Here is a 22,412-nt window from a genome sequence, read left to right on the forward strand (position 1 = left end):
TAACTTTGGAGTGGGTGTAAATGTATGAATACATATAATGGATGCATTCAAAATACTAAGATTACAACAAATTGGTAAAATAGACAATTTTACATTTACGTTGAGCATTTTCAAGATACCTTTTTCCCACTTTTTACAGGTATTACAAGCATTTCTTTTTAACAAATCCATTATTGACATAAATTGAACAATATTATCTATATTCCCGCAACCCTTGTGAGGATAAGCGGCTTAGAAAATGGATGGATTGATGGATTATCTCTATTTGATTCCTTAACTCGATTTGTTTAAAATGTAAAAAGTCTGCACACCCCCTGTTCAAATGCCTGTTTTTTTGTCAGACCAAGATAAAGGAAATCTTTTAGAGGGGAACTGAAACTAAACAACTGAGATGATGTGGTTGCACAAGTGTGTAGACCCTCTCCCTGTTCAGAATCAACTAACCACATTCAAACTCATTTGAAATGGCAGTTAGCACACACCTGCCACCATTTTAAGGGCCACTGATTAAACCCAAATAAAGTTCAGATGTTTTAGTAGGCTTTTTTTTTTTAATGTGTGCGTAGACATTTTATATTCACTGTAATAATGTAATAATATGATGAGATGATTTTTTTATATGATTTGCAGTCATAATGGCCCTCTGAGGGAAACCATAACTACGAAGAAGTTGAAAATGAATTTGACATCCCTGAAATGTTGAACACTGCAAATGAAGAAATTTTTCCTATTTAAAGACGTTTTTTTTCCCAACATAAAAGAAGTTTCAATGCGTCATTGCATTTCCAAACGTCCCCCGTGTACAAACGCCAAGTGTGCCGCACAAACACGTCTGCAAATGAGCAGCAAATGAGGGTTTAAAAACGGCTGTTGACATGTTTTGCTTTGAAAGTTCTGGGTTACGTGCGTGCGCGTCACGAGGGCGGCGAGCACAGGGCCCGCATTGACGCCCCTGAATGGAGTTTGGTGGGAGACACGCCTTTTTATTTTATTTTTTTTTAACATTTGATTACACTGAATGGCGCACATGCGGGAGGTGAGCACATACTCATACAAACACCAACAACTCTTTTTTTTTTTCTCATTCCTGTTGGACCTTTTAAGACGAAAATCTTGAGTAATACCTCGAAGCTCTCATTGTAAATAATGGAAATACATGTACAGTGGATATACTGCAAAATGTCTAAACAGCCCTGTTCAAATGTCAGGTTTTTGAAATTTAAAACAATGAGATCAAGCTAAATCATTTCAAAACGTTTTACGCAATCAATGTGACCTATAACCTTTACAACTCAATTGAAAAGAAAGTCCTAACGTATAAACATGAAACTGTTGAAAAGTCAATGTTCTTTTATGTGTTCAAAAGCATAACTATGAGTTTAACCTTTTCAAACTCTCCTTCACAGAAAACAGATTGCGCCACAAAGTGGTGCTTCAAGGTAATATTTGGAAAAACATGTCTTGTTTGAGACTACAGCAGACTGGCACATGACCAGAGCGAGCCAATCACAAGCGTCGGCTTTAAAAACAGGAAGGGATATGGGAAAAAAAATCGGAGCTTCTCTGGCCAGTTTGCAAATGTAACTAAAATTGTAATCATGGAAATTTTCAAAAACAACTGTAATTTAATTACACATTTTCTCCCACTAATGTAATGGATGACAATTACATGTCATTTTTTTTAACGAAATTATGAAATATGGTTATACATAATTCGTTACTCCCCAACATTGGTTATAGGTCACACTAATGATGATTTATTCTATATTTCTTTTGTATATATTTCAGTTTTTACAGGCCATGAGCTTGACCTCAGCGCCTGAGCAGGAAAGGAGCACATCTTTCTCCTCACCCTCCTTCCTCCCTTCCCTCGCCAACCTCCCTCCCTCCTCCTTTCCAACATCTAAATGTGCGCTAGCGTTTGAATAAAGCTTCTTTCTGCTCTCCTACACAGGCAGGAGCCACAGGCCCCCGCAGTCACTGGCCACCGGGAGCTTCGGAGCATCAACGGTACGTACTCGCTCGGGAATACTGGCAAGAGGGGCGCTTTGGACGTGAGGGGACCCGGGGAGTAGAACAGCTATTGATTGATGCGATAACTTTAATGGAATTTGACTCTTGTTGCGCAAATGGGAGTTCTTGGATGGAGCTGTATGGTATAATTAAATTCTTGAGTGTGGGACGTTTTGAACATAAAAGTGTTCAAATGTCCTCTAAACACATTGTAACTGATAGTAAAAGTAGTGAATTTAGAAATTGATTGAAAGTGATCAAATGAACCTTTTTCCTAACTCGGGCCCCGTTTCAGTAACTCAATTGATGATGCAATGATCAGATGTTTTTTTTTGACATACCATGCACATTTGTGGGGCTTGTTTTTTTTTCTTTCTTTTTTTTTTTTTATAATAGTTCCTCTGAGGTTTTACTTTTTTGCACGAACCCAGGGCCTAACAAAGGGTCCAATGTTGCCCACCTTAAAGGGAGAAATGACTCCAACTATGTTCATTAACCCTTCTTTACCAATACGCTCACCCTATAAGAAGATCTTAACAACATTCACAACTTTTTTGGTCAGGAGGTTGAGATAGTCAAAATGAAAATGTACAGTACCACCCACATTACAAAGGATTGAGAAAGCGTTTTTTCTTAAACAGAAAAAAAAAAAAAAAAGCCTGACCCTGGCTGATAAAGCTACATTGTTTGACAAGATCTATAATCACTTTTTGTCTTATGCTAACAACATAGTACTAACTAACAACATAATAACATACCAACAACATAGTAATACATTTCATAATACATTTCGATATCTGTATCTTAATCATTTTTTAAACAATTATCACACACTCCTCCCAATTCACCTGATGGGACTAGCCAAAATTCACAATATAAACAATCTAAGAATTGTAGTGCCTTGAGATACAAGTGACTTGCGAGTTTTTCAAGATACGGGCCGTCGATCGGACGATTTCTTGCGTTGACCTGTGAGCGCAAACTTGAGTTTGGAGTTTGGCAGATATAATTCTAGAAAGTGTAAAAAAACGATAGAAAGATAGATGTAAGATGTAAAGATAGAAAGTGTAAAAAAAATATATATTTAATTATTTTCTATTTAATAATGACATGACTTATGATTTTAAAAAGTATCATATTATAGAATGCTGCTCTTCTCATTAAATCATTAACATGAACATAAAAACGTTACAAATTTTTTTTTTTTCCTGGGAGGCTGGAACGCATAAATGGCGTTTCCATTTATTTTAATGGGGAAAGATGATTTGTGATACGAATGTTTTGAGATCCGAGCGTGGGCAAGGAACAAATTAAAGCTGTGTCTCAAGGCACCACTGTCCTCTTATTCCAGTTATTAACACGTCTTATTGTTGGTTATATACTTAATTTCTTCATTTGTATTCTTACATTTGCTTGTCTGCCTGGATTAGATGCCGGTGATGCGGACTTTTTGACTTTTTCTCTCTTTGGTTACATCCTGGTTTTTGTAACAATTATTATGTCATTGTTATTTCCTACGTGAAAATGTTAAAAAGAAACACTGATGACTTTTCCCTATTGTGAGCCTCTAACTGCATCTGAAAACATTTTTTTTAATTATTATTATTTATTTCTGAATCAGAGCGGTGGCACCTTTAGCAGTCCGGGAGCGATTTTTTTTCCGCCTTTCTCCTCGGAGGCGACGTCCTGTTACTATAGCGACGTCGGGCTCCCTAGGCTCCCATTGTGAATTCCAATTGGCAGATGTTGGCCGAATGAAAGAAAAAATAAATTCATTAATTTTAAAAAGGGGGTATTTTGTACCGCAAATCACTAAATATGAGTGATGGGCTGTCATAACTTGTGTATTTTTCTAACACACTACAGTAGCCGCGTATGCGACATGAGAATGTGGAATATGTGCTGCTAATGCACCTTTAACCACCTGTGATGTTTCTTTTTTTCACTGTACAAGAGCGTGTGTGTTCTCAAACATAAGCCTTACAGTAAACACACACACGTATATTTCCTAGTATCAGACGCACGTTGCCACACGTCCCCTCTGAGTGTGTTGCACTGTGTGTGTTCATATCAATGTCCTCTCTGTTCTGCCAATGAGAGACTCTAGTGGGCTTTTTGGGGGGTTGCCCACCCCTTGTGTTTACCTTGGCAGGGTTGCACCCCTCCCAAAAAGCCCTGCCCCTGTCCGTAGCAGGAACAAACCAAGGCCTCATTGCCCGTCACCTCGACTGCAAGCGGAACATACCACAGGGACCGAAAAGGGAGCAGCACCCCCACCGCTCCCCGGCCCCCACCCACCCACACTCAAATGAATGAACACACTGTGGAGAGACGCTCCATTTAGAGGCAATGATTCTTGATGAGCTTCAATGAAAAAAGTCGTTTTTACTTGAGCCACTGAGAACTAGAATGGGATAACTTGTCATTTTATCAGGAGAGTGATTCAAAGTCCCTGAAAATGTCTGGAGTTCTACATTTTTCAATTCGACATGCCACAGAGAAGATTGTTGTTATCAACTCTGCCAATTTGGAAGGATTTAAACAAATCTAAAATAAGGCTTCAAAATCCACTCTTATACATTGTGGGCGTGTCCGTGGTATGCACTGAAACCACACCCCGTTCAGCTGTGGCCTGTCAATCAAATATGGCTACTACAAATTGATGCTACTTTGCCCAGCATCTTTCTTTTGCCAAAACATAACTACATATTTGAGCCACAAAATACTGTATATCCACTTAAAGCCTCCAGTGGCTGGAATATAACCCAGCGGGTCAGCACGTGGCTATTCCGAGCCGTGACAACGAGGCACTCTAAAGCAGCCATGCCAGCGCGAAGCCCCTGTCACATCTGACTTTTTGAATTGTTTTTTTACCTCGCTCTTCCGCCTTCCCTCCGTGACACGCGTGCACTCACGGTCGACAACGAGGCGCTCTACAGCAGCAATGCCAACGAACTATCTGAAGGGAAGATGCATTTTCGGGGTGTGGGCATAGCTCGTTAACGGCACGTCGCAATCGAGGCGGATAACTGCAGATGCAAACGAATGCAAGTTCCTTTATAGTGAGGGAGGGGGGGACTCTAAAAAACTGAAATGGTGAAACTTTTGGTCTCTGTAATTCAATATTACATAGTTCTCAGTCTTTGCACACGTTTTCAGAAATGATCTTCAAACATGTATAATGTATTTAGAGACTCAGCTCTGAATTTACGCTTCAGTGTTGTTAAAAGTTTTACAGCTGCAATAAAATCTGGGAAATGTATATCTTTGGTAATTTACATGGCCATGATTATTTCTTCTGGAGATTATTTTTTTGTGTGGTTTGTTTGTTTGTTATTTTACATAAATGGTTGTTTTCCTCATAGTTTCCCATTTTGGGCATAGATCATTCTGGATATTCATATTGGAACATATTGTGTGCACTTTTATCCTTAAGTGAAGTACTGTCATTCTCTTCAGTTTTATAGTTTGGATCCTGGTCAGTATCATCTAGGTTGTCTGAAAGAAAAAAAGCAAACGTTTATATATATATATATATATATAATTTATGTTATTTATTTATTACATATATATTTATTATTCATTGTTTTTATTTGTTCTATTGTTTCTATTCAATTTTGAATTATTACAAGAATAAAACCTTAATTTTTTGACAAAATATTTGTTGCATTAATCGATGAAGTTGTTATATTAGAAGAATTAGAACAAGGACCAACAAATATTTGAATTATGAAATGTTTATTACAAAAAGCCTTTTTTTCAACTCACAAAATTACAACTTTATTTTTGTAACATTTCCACTTTTTCCTCACAATTTTCAGCTTGGCATTAATCATACACGACTATGACAATGATATCATCCGCTTTGGAAAAAACAAACACCTCCCTCCAGATGTCTTCCTTTTTGTATTAGGACAAAATAAACAATAATTTAGATGATCTCATTCACATGTGAGCATTATTTAAAGAGTTAACTGCTGAGCCCAGTTGAACTCAATTGCTAACCAAAACAGCAGCACCCTACTGTTTCAGATTAATTGAACGTGTCCCTGCACTATGTTCTGTGGATAGTACCTTTTGATTTAGTTTTCAGCTCAAAAAATAAAGTTGAGCACACTTTCACTTGACATAAACTGTTGTATACCAGTCACATTGTTTCATATTATTATACAAAAACATGCTAGTGCAATTCCAGTTCTCCAATCTGCAGTTGAGTGTACGGTATAACCTTCCCTGACACTTTTTGCAGGAAATACGTTATTCCGGTGACTAAAATGGGAACGTTGTCCTTCCCCGCCGCCACCCCCTACCCCACCCCCCACCCCTGCCACCTAATGAGCCTTTTAAGCCAGTAGCACGACATGTTGACTTTGTGTTTATTATTGGAGAGACCTCTTTGCTTCTCTTGTGCACTCTCACTCTGGGGAAAAAACGGAAACACACTGCGCCTTGTTGAAAAACTATTTGAAAATGTCGCTGTCGGCCATATAAGGTTTAACTCTTACATACGTACTGTTCGGGTTAAATTTAACCTGTTTTGACATTTGACAGTTATAAAAATAGCCCTAAACGTCATTCTTTCACTCTGACAGTTGATGAGTTTTCCCAAAGTGACCCAAAATACATCAACTCACTGAAGCTATTGTGTCAAATTTGACTCGTTTCTACTAAAATTGTTTTTAGAGTTACCAGTGTGTTTTAAATCAACGGTAAGTGTGGGAATCTTGAAATTGTATCTGCCATAAATGTTGATATTTTTACGGTACAGTTCTAACAGAGTTCAAGAGGGAGCTTGCGACTGTTTGTGTTTCCAGCAAATTTGCTCAGGTTCCCTCAGAAACATGCACCTGTTGGTCTGGCGCTTTCTGGTATGTTCAATATGCGAGGCAGCACAGGGCAGCTTTTCTGGAGGAATTTGTATCATTTGCGCCCCCCTTGTGGATTCAACTTCTGTAGAAGTGTAGCCACTGTTGAAGTGTCAAGGGGGAATCTCGAAACAGTGAAAGAGTCCAAATCGTGTATTTTGTTATGGAACAGTTCATGGGGGAGTTTAAAATAAAATAAAAAAATTTAAAAACTTTTTCCATCACATTTGCACAGGTTCTCAAAATGGGTACTTTAAAACAAAAAATATATATACTTTCCATTTTGTATGAAAAATAGATTAAGTATTAATCATCCATTTGTTCATGTCAGACAGGCTATAAATACATTTTGAAAAGACCTGCTGCTCATAATTAGATATAGACAATTATGAGTATATTCACATTGACCTGAAACATACTCTGTGTGCATGGAAAATGAACACTACGTAAGGGTTCAAAGAAAAAAAAAAAAACTTTCAAACAATATTTAAAGAGGGTGACCATGCAAAAATAGTGAGGTGTAAAAAGAAAAGGTGACATCATGTGCATCCATTTGGGTCTATTCTGAACACACTGTGTGATATTTTGCATGCTGAGACAGCAGTATTGTCGATACTGTGTCTAGTGTGTACTGTTTGACAGTGTTAATGGCCTGCACACACACATACATATATTCATCCTTTGCCAGTTTAGAATTTTCCTGCTGCGTCACTCCAACTGAGAGCGATTTAATGCCGAGCGCCCTCCTGTGGTCACAATTTGTAGGTGTCGGCATCACACTGGCCACTTGTCTCTGAACGCCGGAGTCTTTGTTACGAGGGGGAAGAAAAAAAAGTTCAATTACAATGAATTTATTCGCAAGCGATGACACGGTTTTCTTGGAGAAAAAAAAAGACTTCTTTTAATTGAGAAAATCAGTTAGTTAATTATTAATGGAAGTAGTAATAATTATATGTCGAAGCCAAAAACTACATAAATATTAAGGGGAAACATCTTTTAGACGCCCAAAAGTACAGAAGGTTTTTTTTTGGGGGGGGGGGGGGGGGGGGGGGGGGGGGGGGGGCGGGGGGGCGGAGTTATTTATAGTACACAAAGAACAGGTTAAAAAAAAAACATACACCAGAAAGTTAAAAAAAAAAAAAAAAAAACGTGGGAAAAATATGTATTGTCCAGAAAGCACACAAATATTAAGGGGGGAAATGTTCAATTATGATGAGTTAATGAGATGACAACTGTTTTATGGTAATGATGATTTTTTTTCCCTTAAAAAAATATGTTCCTTAATTATTACTCAAAGTATTAATAGGTCATTTACAAAATAAAAATAAACTTATACTAATCGAAAAAACATTTACAGGTCAGAAAGTAGAGAAATATTAGAAGATTTTTTTTTTTTTGGAGTATAGGCCAGCAAGTACCAAAATTTTAGATAAAAATATATAATCCAGAAACTACAGAAATATTTTTGGGAGAAAAAACAGAAAATAATAATAATAATAATAATATATATATAATAATAATTATATATATATATATATATATATATATATATATATATGTGACCCTTTTTAAAAAAAATTGATTTAAAAGTCTTATTTACCATGTGGAAAGAAGGCCATCCTCCAGAACTAAACAATATAAAATAATATACAAAAGTATTTGGAAAGTGACGTATTAATTTATTGTCCAAATACTTTTGAACACCTGCAAATGATAATCCTCGGCATAAAAAGCCTGCCATAACTAAATGGTAAATGCCTGTAGTATGGTAGTCGCAGATTCAATTACTTCCCTGTTTTCCCTTAAAAGGTGAGACAAAAAGTTCCCCATCTAATATGCGTACTGCTGCAAATGCATTTAAGCGCAATGAATCATTAGTCTAGTCTCAATTTATTTGAGACACTTAAGACATTTCCTGTGCCCTGGCGGCAACACTGTTCCTTTTGGTCTTTAGCCCTTCCAAATGATGTCATATTTCCATTCCGACAGGCCGAGCAAACGTGGGCATATCCTGAAGAACCGCAGGTGGGAACGTACAGGAGCCGAATAAAGCCACTCATTCATTTCAACACATCATGCTTTGTCCACACAAATTGGAGATTTTGATGTATTTGGTCTAAATAAATGAGCAATGTGTCTCAAACTTTTTACATTATTGCATGCCGCTATAACATTAACACTAAAGATTGTTAAAAAAAAAAACATATTACAGAAAACTGAGCAATTTTAGAATTTTTAGATACATTCTAATAAAATATAAATAATAATAAATATAAATTTTTAGAGGCACAGAATTTTTTTTTGAATTGGTTATAAATTCCAGATAATACAGAAATACTAGAAAAAATATATGATAGAAAATACAGACATTTTGGGGGGAAATAAAATTAAGCTAGAAAGTTCAGAAATATTTGAGAATAATGTTTTTTTTACAATACTGCATATGCAAGAAAGTACCAAAATAATGGGGAAATAATTATAGGCCAGAAAGTACATAAATATTAGAAAAAAAATGTTTCATAAGACAGAAAAATAAAAGAAAATGTTTAAAAATGAGAGGGAAAATAGAATCCAGAAAGTACATAAATGTTTTTTTTTTTTTTAAGTGTTTTTAAATGACAAAAAACATGTTTTTTTCTTTAGGTAACGATGACTTCTCTGCTTCTGCTGTGTGTGTCTTTGCCCTTCATCTTGGCAACAACATCATTTCAACACCATGACGGTACGTTCAGTGCACTCACTTTCCTTTACTTGAAATGCAATGTGTTTAATGTGCTGTATCCATATAAAACAAAGATGATGCTGGCCAATCACAACCACTCAGTGGGGTCAAAAAATAGTGACTGACATGTAAAACCGTCCAAAATACGATCATCCCGGATTCTTGTCTTATATTATTTTAGTTTAGCCAAAACACTGTAATCTAGTAAAACTTACATGCCAAAAAACTATAGAACGCAACCATCAGTACAAAAACAAAGATAAAACTTAATTACTACTACTAAATAGCGCTTAGTGCTAACATTACAAACCAGACAATTAAAGCAGGTTGCCATACATGCACCCGAGAAGTAAAATTTTTCCATATTTCAATTTAGCTAACAAATTGTTCACCAGTTTGTAGTGCGCGAGTCCTGTACGATACTAAGTACAACATTTTGCCAATGCTAACGATAACATCACAGTACAGCTACTGTGTGATATATTGGAAGAAAACGTACAACATGCTCTGTAAATATGTTGAGTTTCTATTTTTCTTTATTAGTAGAACTATTTTTCATACAAATATTTACTGTAATTATGACTTTACTGCTATGCCACTGTAGGAATTTCGTCATGAATCAAGGATCCCTGTATAATTCTCCACAATATCAATTTAGCTAACAAATTGTTCACTGTTCAAGAGATAGTAGCGCACTTGTCCCATAAAATAACGTCACAATATTTTGCCAACTTTAACAATAGCATCACAGCTTCTTCAAATTAGAACATTTGGCATAATAACATTGAGTCAACTGTTAGGTGCAACTTCAAATACAGCCGTTCTCGGTTCCCGACGGTATCGACATTAGTGGTTTTGAAATTACCAATGGCATGCTATGAACTAGAGCGGTGGTACAAGAGTATGGAATCAAGTGGTTCAAGAAGAGTGAAGAAGTCACTTGTGTACTTATTGTTTTTCATTTGATTATTTTTCATGTGTGGTCGAGAAGTGTTTTTCATGCAAATATTTACTGTAATTATATCTTTACTGCTGCGTTACCATAGATTAGCAATAGAATACAGCATGCTCCGATTTATGGACAAAATGAGGTTATGTCACCCCCACAGGACTAAAACTCAGTCGTAAACGAAGGATCCTCTGTACTTTTCAACAATGTCGATATTTGATGCTGGTGTGTCAATACTGTAGCGTTACTGTTATGATTCATTTTGATATCAATATTTTGTCCAAACGTTAGTCCCTACACAAGCAAATTACAGTGGAGCTGTCTTTCACGCAGGCTTGGATGGCACACTGCGTGTCAGCATCCCCATGGAGGTGCCTCTCCGCCCCCTGCTGGGTGGCAAGGTGGTGGTGCCTTGCTATTTCCAGGACAACACCGCCAGAGACCCTGGTGCACCGACCACAGCCCCGCTCTCCCATCGCATCAAATGGAGCTTTGTCACTAAGGAGAACGTTACCACTATCCTGGTGGTGTCGGAGGGGAATGTCCACGTGGAGACGGAGTACCTGGACAGAGTAACAATGGTCAACTACCCGCTGGTGTCCACAGATGCCAGCCTGGAGATAACGGAGCTGAGGTCCAAAGACTCGGGCACCTACCGCTGTGAGGTGATGCACGGCATCGAGGACAACTACGACACCGTGGACATCCAGGTTCAAGGTATGCCATTCACACACTATTGTTCATTTGAATTTGGACTGTGGCTGTTTCCATCTATTAGTACAGTTTGGTTGGGTTCAGTACAGATGCTAGTGTTTTTGTGTTCAGTTGTCAAGACTGGTAAAAGGTGAGTGTGAGGCAGTCGGGATGAGACTCGACACCTCTAAATCTGAGGTGGTGGTTCTCAGGAGGAAAAAGGTGGGTTGTTTCCTCTGGGTTGGGAGCAAAGTCTTGTCTCAGGTGTAGATAGATATTCAAGTATCTTGGTTCACGGAGGCAGTCGCTGTGACAAAAATGTCGCAGTGAAAACAGAGCTGATTCACACAGCAGAGCTCTAAACTTAATGGTCGATCTATGTTTCCACCCTTACCTTTAGTTATTAGCTTTGGGTATGGCCCAGAAGAAGATGATCACGGATAAAATGATTTTCTTTCACAGGGCATCCGGGGTCACTTTAACCCTAATGAGATAGTGAGCGTAAACCCTAAGCTCTTAGAGATATTCATTGACAAGAGCCAGTTGAGGTGGCTCGACATATTTTCCGCATGCCTCCTGGATGCCAAGCTTGTGAGGTGTTTGGGGCATGTCCAGCAGGGATGAAACCTCAAGGCAGACCTAGGACAAGCTAGGGGCACTATGTCTCACTGGTGGTCTTGTAACGTCTTGGTGTACACCCGGTGATGCTGGAGTAAGGTAGCCACAAACAGGGAGTTAGACGACTTTGCTATGACATTGTATTGTGAGACCGGTAAGGGGTATCCTGTCTGGATGGGGAACAGGTAGACATTACATAGGATCAGGGTTCTAAACTGTACATCATGGTGGAAACATGACTTGTCAGGTGCCCCCAAACAATGAATTGAAGATGCGCTTAGGTTGTGTAAACATATTCCCATCACCGTCTTTATGTCTGACTTACAGGTATTGTATTCCACTACCGAGCCATCACCACCCGGTACACCCTTAACTTTGAGAAGGCCAAGGCAGCTTGCATCCAAAACAGCGCCACCATCGCCACCCCAGCCCAACTGCAGGCCGCCTACGATGATGGATACCACCAATGTGATGCCGGCTGGCTGTCTGATCAGACTGTTAGGTAGTATTCATCCATCCGTGGTAAATAGAGAATGGATTTGTGCTATTCTTGTTCACTAGGCACTTGTGGATGTTAGTGTTTACTGTGACAATGTAAAAGAATGTCGTTGGTTTACTACTACATTGCAGGGTATGATACAAATTCTTAAATACCTGGAAAACATGACAACTTTTTGTCATATATTCTGCCTCTTCCAATCTCAGAGTCCAGGTACTGATTCCCATGTTTACTGTCCTTATTAAGGTACCCCATCCATGAGCCGCGGGAGGAATGCTACGGAGACAAGGAAAACTTTCCTGGTGTGAGAACCTATGGAGTGAGAGACGTAAATGAGACTTACGACGTGTACTGTTTTGCAGAGAAGATGGCAGGTACACTGATCAACAGGATACAAACTGCTCAGCCCTAAATTTCATACAAATTCTTGACTGAAATACTAACATATCATGAGACATTCCACTGACTGTGTTTCTCCTCCTAGGCAGAGTCTTCTACTCCATGTCGGTAGAGAAGTTCACCTTCGACGAAGCTGAGGATCAGTGCACCAAACTGGGCGCCAGGCTCGCCACCACCGGAGAGCTTTACCTGGCCTGGAAGGGTGGTATGGATGTGTGTAATGCCGGTTGGTTGGGAGACAGGAGCGTACGTTACCCCATCAACATTGCCAGACCTCAGTGTGGAGGCGGGCTCCTGGGAGTTAGAACAGTCTACCTGTTCCCCAACCAGACGGGATACCCCATCCCGAGCTCTCATTATGATGCTATCTGCTTCCAAGGTACGTGCTCAACTTCAACAAGGGTGAAAATGCCTCAATGTTGAAGGACAGAATGTAGGATGTAGGTTTAAGAGCAGGACTACAATTGCAGAACTGTAGGACTTCTAGGGTGCCCTGATGCAAGGAACCCAAAATCTCAACTGCTAAAGAACAACCTTCCCAATCTCTTCTGTCTATGACTCGCCTATGTCTCATGTGATTTTGAGTGAAAACAATATCAACTCAGAAATTAAAGAATACCTAACCCAGTGATTCTGAAACATAGTTATTCTGTTTCACCTAATTGGTCTTGAAATTTTCTACAAATAATGTGTCCTTCTTCATCAAGCTATGCCAGCGACACATACTAATAGGCACAACAATTAAATGTTCTTCCACTAGATGTTAGATGGTACAGTTAACCTGTGAATCTACCTGGTGCCATTAGTACAGTAGAATGATAGCTTTGTGTTCAACTGACCCAGATTTCACACTGAGTAAGTCAATGTGTGAGTAAATTGAGACAAGATCATCATTATTTCAGCATATATATGTTTTGTAAAATGTTTGTTTGTTTTTGTGCTACATTTTGTTTTTAAATGTAAAATGTGTGCCTTGCCTCGGTGAAGATTGGGAAACACTGCCCAACCAATATTGTCATATTAACAGGCAGTGACGATGAAGGTGCAGTTCCCGGGAGGATCACTCCTTTCCCAGACATCATGAGCATAACCCCAGCACCTGGAGTTTATCCAGGCCTCACAAGCCCCCTTGGGGGTCAGGAGATCAAGCATGGCGGTGTGGACATTCTCACCAAGCCTATCTCACCTCCTTTTACAGACGCCGCCATGGCTCGCACCGGTAAACTTGCAAACTCGCTTTTTTTCTCTAACAAAACGTCAGCTAGTGCATTACAAATGCTTAAGATATAAGGAGATGACCATAACATTGAAGCCAGAGTGCCTTAAAACCAAATTTTCTGTTTTTCTCCCCCCATGCTCAATAGGTGTGGTGTTCCACTACCGACCTATTAGTGGTCGGTATACGCTAACCTTTCTGGAGGCCCAAGAGGTCTGCAAAAGTATTGGAGCAGTCATCGCCAGCCCTTTGCAGCTGCAGGCGGCCTTTGAAAAAGGCCTGCACCAGTGTGACGCTGGTTGGCTAGGTGACCAGAGCGTTAGGTATGTTAGTGGTATGACTAATGCAGACGTTTTACAACTATTAATAATAAAATAAATAAATTAAAAAAACTCTTATGCTCAGGTATCCCATCGTCTCACCCCGAGATAATTGTGCTGGTAACCTGCTGCACCTCCCAGGAGTCCGATCCTACGGTCTGAGGCCAGACACGGAACGTTATGATGTATTTTGTTATGTCGAACATCTGCAAGGTCAGGAGCAGGTCACACTTAATAACCGAATTCATATGTGCCGTCAACACTAAATTTAGGTCTTAGCGTCATGCATTTGAACTCTTCAATGATTCCGTTCCTCTCCAAGGTGAAGTCTTCTTCACCAGCGACTATGACAGCTTCTCCTTCGAGGAGGCCGTGCTGCACTGTGAGAAACTCAACAGCACACTGGCCACAACAGGGCAGCTGTACGCCGCATGGAACCAAGGCCTTGACAAGTGCCGCCCTGGGTGGCTGATGGACCGGAGTGTCCGATATCCCATCACAACCCCCAGATCCCACTGTGGGGGAGGCCAGGTGGGCGTGCACATCATCTATGCTTTTCCCAACCAGACAGGCTTTCCAGATGAGCACTCCCGCTACGACGCCTATTGTTTCAAAGGTAGGAAACAGTGTGGCTGGATTCATCTTTTGGATTTAACTTAAATTTACTTTGAATGTCACTCACAATATCCTATTGGATTCTGTGTTTTCCAGCTGAACGACCCGCCATTGAAACTGACAGCGGAACAACCATTGACACTGACAGTGAAACCACCACTGACACTGACAGTGAAACCACCACTGACACTGACAGCGAAACCATTTTCGACAAGTTACTGACAGTTGATGTCATCAGCAAGACAGCGGTTGCAGTTGATCATGCCACTCCCACTAGTAGGACTATTACTGTGACATGAGATGTCTGTTCTTTTATTTGTTAGGCTACTCTAGTTCACTCTTGATGTTGCTTTCTATTTTGGCCACTCCGCTTTCCTATTTTTACGTGGTATTTTGTTTTTTGATTTTAGTTGAACCTACTGTGGATTACAATGACACTGAAAGAGGTCTAAACATCACAGAAATAGAAGAGGTTATCCAAAAGACAAACATCACAACTCAGCTAATTGCGCCTACTGGTAAGACAATTGTGATCTATTGCACATAAAATGCTTCTTGAATGTGTATTTATTGTAGAAGCATTGCAAAGTACCTGCACATTACAAAAATAATAATAATTAAATTTAGTTGATAATGTATTTTCGTCTGCATTTTGACATCCAGTCCCAGTTGATGGTTCTGCCTCTGGATCAGGCGATCATTCAGCCAGTGGGGATATCTCAGGGGAGTCCAGCACCACCAGCGGGAGTGGAGCCTCTGGTTCGGGACTAGACATCACCTTCAGTGGACACACAGACATCCTGTCAGGAGACCATTCAGCCTCTGGTGATCCACAAGGAGCAGAGGGTGGCAGCACAATATTCACCTCGGGAGACTCCTATAGTGCATCAGCATCTGGATCTGGTTTTGTTGTATCAGGATCAGGTTCTGCCAGTGGCAGTGGAGACAGTGGCTATGGAGCTGACATTGTGATCAATATACTGGATAGAAAAGAGAAAGAACTGTTGATCCCAACCATCACTGAGCAGGAATTAGATAGCGGAGTCTTGTGGACTTCAGGTATGTCCGAAGCAGGAAGTATATCCGGATCAGGAACTATGTCCGGATCAGGAAGTATGTCCGGATCAGGAAGCATGTCTGGATCAGGAGGTATGTCTGGGTCAGGCAGTGGATTTTCTGGTATCACCTTTACGGACAACGGTTCCATTGACCTAACAGTTCAGCAATCAGGAGAGCAGGAGTTGTATGGTTCCACTGTAATGTCCGGATCAGGATCTATGTCCGGATCAGGTTCTTTGTCTGGGTCAGGCATCAGTGGATTTTCTAGCATCATCTTTACAGACAATGATGCCATTGACCTAACAGTTCAGCAATCAGGAGAACAGGAGTTGTACGGATCTGCTGAAATGTCTGGATCAGGATCTATGTCCGGATCAGGCTCTTTGTCTGGGTCAGGCATCAGTGGATTTTCTGGCATCTCCTTTACGGACAACAGCGGCATTGACTTAACAGTCCAGCCATCAGGAGAGCAGGAGTTGTCTGGATATCATCCCTTTACAACGGGATACCCCAGTGGCTCTTCAAGTGGTTTTGCATCTGGTGTTTTGGGCAGTGGTTCTGCCTCTGGCCAACCTTCACAGACGGACAGTGACATCATCTTTCTAACAGATGACAGGATAAAGGAAGTTACCATTTCTCCCCAGGAGCACCACCCAGAAGAGGGTCGTGGCATTATAGAAATAAGCGGCCAGGAAAGTGGTTCTGGAATCCATCTTCAAATCTCAGGCAGTGACAGGCCGTCAACTGCTGGACTTTCTATAGCTTTTCCTCCTGGATCCACCATGACCTACCCAGACTACAATGGACCATCAGGGCACGAGGAGGAGGAGGTCATCGTTCTGACTCCAGGCCCTGCCTATATCAGCCCGACCACTGCACCGACAATTTCACTGGCAACCCCTCCTGTTGTGGAGCAGCCAGAAGTAGAAGAGGGTATGTTGGTTGAGGTGTTGCGCAAAAAAAAAAAAAACAGATAAAGTATCTTAAAAGTCCTACTTTTTTATATTGTGTGCAGCTGTGCATGGTTGTCCCGAGGGCTGGTTGGAGTTCATGGGAAGCTGTTACCTCCACTTTGCTGACAGACACACCTGGTCAGATGCTGAGCAGCGTTGCCAGGAGCTCAATGCCCACCTGGTCAGCATCAGATCTGAAGAGGAGCAGCTGTTTCTAAACTGTAAGTGATACCCTTTCTCAGCAGATTTCAGATGTGTGGGTCTTATCCTGCACCACATTGGCAGAGTGGTTAGCAGAGTTACTTTGGGTTCAAATCAGGCTGCGACTTTTTCGGAGGGGTGTGTTCATACCTGATTCTGATTCAGACCATTTTGCATCACACATTTGATTATGGTTCACTTCAACGTTGGCAACGTCAACATTCAACCAGGCAAGTGCGAATCATATACGGTAGATTGATTTCAACTCTGATTGAGCTGTGTTTGTGTTGTGCCAAAACTCAAACTTACCATGCTTTGACAAAGAAGTCGCACTTGAACCAAATCGTTCTTGTGTTCTCCCTGTGCTTGAGTGGGTTCTCTTCAGTTAACAAAATGTTATGTCACACTCATTGAAATTTACCGTAGATGGAAGTGGTTGGCTCTGACAGTTTAGAAAGGGGATAAAAACTAGAGTAAACATTAATCTATGTTTGTAGAACTGGACTCCGATTTCCTCAGCATCTGAAGTATCTCTCTCTCTGCTTCACAGCCAAAGGTCAGGACTATGAGTGGATAGGTCTCAATGACAAAGAAGTTCAGAATGAATTCCGTTGGACAGACAGCAGTGCTCTGGTGCGTTTAAAGACAAACGGATGTTGATCGCATTTCATATTCAGGACTTTCATTGAATCTCAGAACGAGAGTTCACAGATATGCACTTTTTGCAAACATTTGTGACCTCCCAGACATATGAGAACTGGAGGCCCAACCAACCTGATAACTACTTCAACTCCGGGGAGGACTGCGTGGTCATGATTGGGCATGAGGGAGGCCAGTGGAACGACGTTCCCTGCAACTACTACCTTCCCTTCTCATGCAAGAGTCAACCCGGTAGGTACCAATACAGATTGATGAACCTCCCTGGTACTTGTTTGCTTGATACTTGGCAGGATTATGCTAAACGACTTTGTGGTAGGGTGAGGGTATTGATTAGGGAAATATGCTACTCACAAATAGTGAGGGATATTGAGCTTTCTGCTGAAATTTCAGGATGAACCTAAAATACACTATAACCTATAATTTGACCTTCTTTAAATGTTTAAACGGACACCCAGCTGTTCAATGTTCATCCTGAAATTTCACTGAAAGCCGAATATCCCTATCTTTTTTGTTAGTAGTGTATGTTCAAATAAGTGCTGATCCAAATTAAGACATCTGCCAGTTCCTGTTTGATTCTATCATTGTCCTCCCTGTCAGCGGGGTGCGGCGCGCCCCCGGAGGTGGAGCACGGCTCACCAATGGGCGTCAGCCGAGATCACTACGCTGTCAACTCCAAAGTGCGCTACCAGTGCCAAGCGGGCTACACGCAGCGCCACATGCCTATCATACGTTGTATGGAGAACGGACAGTGGGAGAGGCCACAAGTGGAATGTACAGAAAGTGAGTTTCTCTAATTTTTCTAATTTTAGTAGGATTTCATACAAAATAGATCCTTACTTGAAAATACTTAGTTGAAAACAGGGATATTATTTTGATTCTTGAAAAAATATGTGCTATCTTTCAACATTTTAATTTCTTCTTGTAACGTTTTAATCAGGGCCATGTTTAATTTCAGTATTAGAATATGCAGCGGGCCAATTAAAAACAGAATACACTGTGGGCCGCAGATTTTGGACACCTCTGTATTAATTGCAGTTATAAGCCTTTAATCCATAAGGTAATTACAGTAAAAGTACAACAAAATTTTGCATTTTAGGGGCAAAATATGACAATTTAATGTTTAAAAGGCTGTTCACACGTCACACTTACTACAGTGTAGAATGTGAGGATGGCAACCCCAAGTGGACAAAAATAATATCTGCACCTCACATGCATATACTGTATGTAGATATTACAAAATGTACATGAAGCTTTAAAATATAGATAACTAATCAAATAAACACTTGGTCGCTACTTCTTCTATTGTGGCCATGGTCTGCCACATAACTCCTGCAATAGATGAAAGATTGCTGTAATCCAGATGACCAACCATGTATTACCAAGACTGACCTGTTATAGGCAGCACGGTGGCACGTGGCATCCAGACCGCCCAACAATACAAAGAAGAAGAAAGATGCGCGGTGACTCTCACATTTAAGAATCGGTTAATATGTTAAAAATCGGTATCTTAGTAGTACCCCGCTACTGAACTTAAAAGTTACATACAACTGACAACTTTGTTCCCATACCAGTTAGAGGGAGCCTGCGTCCCATACTTCAGAATCCCCGTTTTTAGGTGCATCCGATAACCAGGCATTTGCTGACTTTGATCGTGAGGGCTGAAAAATGCTCAGATTGGTCTCGATTGTCAATATGTGCTTGACTAAATCTTTCCCTCGGCCCTCCAGCAGCCGGCGGCAGCGGCAACAGGCTACACAGAAGATCGGTGAAGAGCAGAAGTCGAGGAGTCAGCAGCCGACGGGAGCACAGGAAGATGCTCTGAGCAGGACTGAATGAAGCACAAGTGAGATTCACAAAAGGACCCCTCTCGTGGACACCGATGCTAATGCCCGACCAAAAATGAAAGCATTTTGCCCGCCCCCCACCCCCATGTAAACACAAGCACTAAAACACATTTAGACAAGTGATGATGTAACTGACTCACATTGTTTTTTCCCCAGTGTCTTTAGTGATGGCACTTTTCCACATTGTTATTTATAGAGTCTAATTTATAGCTATAACTCATGTTCTCCATGCACACGTACTACTGGAGGAATCAACAAAGGCTTATTTGAAAGTGTTATTGATTGCAAATGATAGCGGGTTGCTATAGTTTAAGCTCTTTTTATTTGTGGGCCTGTGTTTGTATTTGGTCCCTGGTGACTACTTTTTGAAAGATTTTATTCCAAGACTGTGATTCTCTAGTGACATCTTCAATGATCCCACTCTCGTGTAGTACAGGAGAACGTTTTTACTAAATCACAAGATGCTTTTCACAACATTTCGTTTGTTTGTCAGTACAAATCAGTTCATCATTATGAACAAACTGTTCACAAACAAATAAATGCAAGACACAAAAGGTTTACTGAGAAATTAAACAATAATATAATAATTTTTATGAAAACACGTTCATTAAATCCTCTGAATTGTGTTTGATGTTTATGAAAACACATTAAATTGGCTTGCAAGTTTGCAAGAACCCACATCAAACAGTTTACTGAAGATTAATTATTCATAGACCATGTACGTTCATTGAAAAATCTGCTTTTTATAGATTATTCAAATTAATTAATTAATGATTTAAATTATCAAATAAGTGCTTTTCAAATCATTCTATTTTGATGTTCATGAAAACATGGTTCTTTGAAGACTAAATTGTCTTTGATGTTATTGATTGATCATTCAAGACTAAATCGTCTTCACTAACGGAAGAAAAAAAATTGTCTGACGTTAACAAAACGTAAAACATTTCACTTTATTTAGTTGGACAGCTGGGATAGGCTCCAGCACGCTCGTGACCCTAGTGAGGAGAAGCGGCTCAGAAAATGGATGGATGGATAGTTGAAGACAAAAAGGTTCATTGTAGATAAAATTTTCCCACTCTTACGTAGGTGCAGGACATTTTTTATTGTTAAATAATGAACAGTTTTCAAAATATTTCATTTTGCTGTTTACGAAAACATCTGGTTATTTGTAAACTAAATTGTCTTTACGTTATGTTACATTATGTTTGCGAAAATGGGTACGTTTAATTTAAATGAAGACCGTCTTTGATTTTCACAAAAACACTTTTCAAGCCATTTCATTTTGACATTTATAAAAAAATAAATTTCATTGAAGAATAAATTGTTTTAAAAAAACACGCTAAATTGTTTAGTTTACGAATGAATATGTGTACATTTAGTTCAATTAAAGACTAAATTGTCTTTGACGTTCTCGGTTACACGTTAATTTTTTTTCAAATTTTGCAAAAAAAAAAAAGAAAATGGTTCTTTCAAGATAAAATTTTCCATCTCTTACGTAGTAGGTGCAGGAAATTTTTATTAATAAATAACAAGCAAAGCGTTAAATTTTGACGTTCTTGAGGAATAGTCTTTGATGTTAATTAAAGCACATCCGTTAGTTTGACTGACAACTCAAAATTGTCTTCAATGCTGACCAAAAGACATTGAATTATCGTTTAAGTTTTCCAAAAATGCGTACATTTGTTTAACTGGTGACACAAAATGTTCCCATTCCTGTTTAGTGCAGGATATTATTTGATTATTTTAAAATAAGCGATTTTTGAAACATTACCTATGCAAGCACAAATCAGAATTCATTTCGACTACTGAGACAAATGTGTCCTTGTCTGTGAATAAAAACTCACGTTTGAATAGTCACTGTTAGTGGAGACCCATCGCTGGCTTAACGCATGGGACTCACTGTAAATATTCTACACGTCAACTATGTGAACAGCAGGATCTGTCAATAACCTACAATTTCTTTTGTCGTTATTCGTCCTGTATAGTTTAGTTTCATCATGTGCTACAATGATGTTATTAGTCATCAGTTACTTAGTCGCGCTGTCAGTGGAATTGGAAGAATTTGATTGCTGAACGTGGTGGAAAAACCACCAGCAGTCATTTTTTGTGTTGTTTTAAAAATGTGCCCTCATTAGCATAACACAATGCAGTTACACTGATATAATAAAGTTTTGCTTGGTTCAGGTTCTCACAGTATAAAGTAGCGAAATGAAATGTATTGATATCGCACTTTTCCGCGGGCAAAAGTGTTATATAGGGCAGATACAGACTGTGAAGATGTATCCGATTTTTGACAGCAAATACATCTAACAGACAGTCAATTCACTCAATTCTGTGTTTTTTTTAAAGCAGGCAAGATAATAGAAACTAAAATTTCAATAACTTAAATGAGTAATGAAAACATGCATCCATCGCAGTCAAAATGTTCCATTGCAATCATTGTGTCGTTGTTGCCATCCCTGACGTGAGCATACAGTCTGCTGTAGTGTGCTGCGGCAAATAAAAGGTGGAATCCAGCCTGTGTGTGTGAAATGATTCTACTAGAACATCTGGACTTTATTTCGGGTTAATCGGAAGCATTTTAAATTGTGTGTGCTGACTCACATTTAAAACGAGTTTGAATGTGATTGTGAACACCGCCACATCCAAAGTTATTAAGTGTTTGCACAATTGCGCAACCACATTATTTCAGTTGTCTATTTAATTTTCCTTTGAATTGAATTGTACAGGTTAGAGGTTGCATTAATGGTTGGAAAAATGATTTTTTAATTTGGTTTCATTTTTTT

At 39.6% G+C, this 22,412-nt stretch overlaps 1 protein-coding gene across 2 annotated transcripts; it reads left to right on the plus strand.

Annotated features, from left to right (window-relative positions):
• Window positions 1–1,878: 1,878 nt before the first annotated feature.
• Window positions 1,879–22,142, plus strand: acanb (aggrecan b). Of its 2 annotated transcripts, none has more exons than XM_061773532.1 (18): window positions 1,879–2,010; window positions 9,522–9,600; window positions 10,883–11,266; window positions 12,188–12,362; window positions 12,606–12,733; window positions 12,844–13,137; window positions 13,786–13,977; window positions 14,123–14,297; window positions 14,380–14,507; window positions 14,617–14,910; window positions 15,006–15,185; window positions 15,320–15,427; window positions 15,573–16,901; window positions 16,984–17,142; window positions 17,673–17,755; window positions 17,869–18,013; window positions 18,380–18,562; window positions 19,510–22,142. In XM_061773532.1, the coding sequence occupies exons 2-18, from the start codon at window positions 9,528–9,530 to the stop codon at window positions 19,602–19,604; spliced, it is 4,125 nt and encodes a 1,374-aa protein (XP_061629516.1). In that variant the 5' UTR covers window positions 1,879–2,010; window positions 9,522–9,527; the 3' UTR covers window positions 19,605–22,142. The 2 variants fall into 2 exon arrangements, with proteins under 2 accessions (XP_061629516.1, XP_061629517.1); XM_061773533.1 differs by having other exon boundaries at window positions 19,513–22,142.
• The last annotated feature ends 270 nt before the right edge of the window (window positions 22,143–22,412 follow it).

Source organism: Phyllopteryx taeniolatus, chromosome 5 (genome assembly GCF_024500385.1).
Source record: "Phyllopteryx taeniolatus isolate TA_2022b chromosome 5, UOR_Ptae_1.2, whole genome shotgun sequence".
NCBI classification, from domain to species: domain Eukaryota; kingdom Metazoa; phylum Chordata; class Actinopteri; order Syngnathiformes; family Syngnathidae; genus Phyllopteryx; species Phyllopteryx taeniolatus.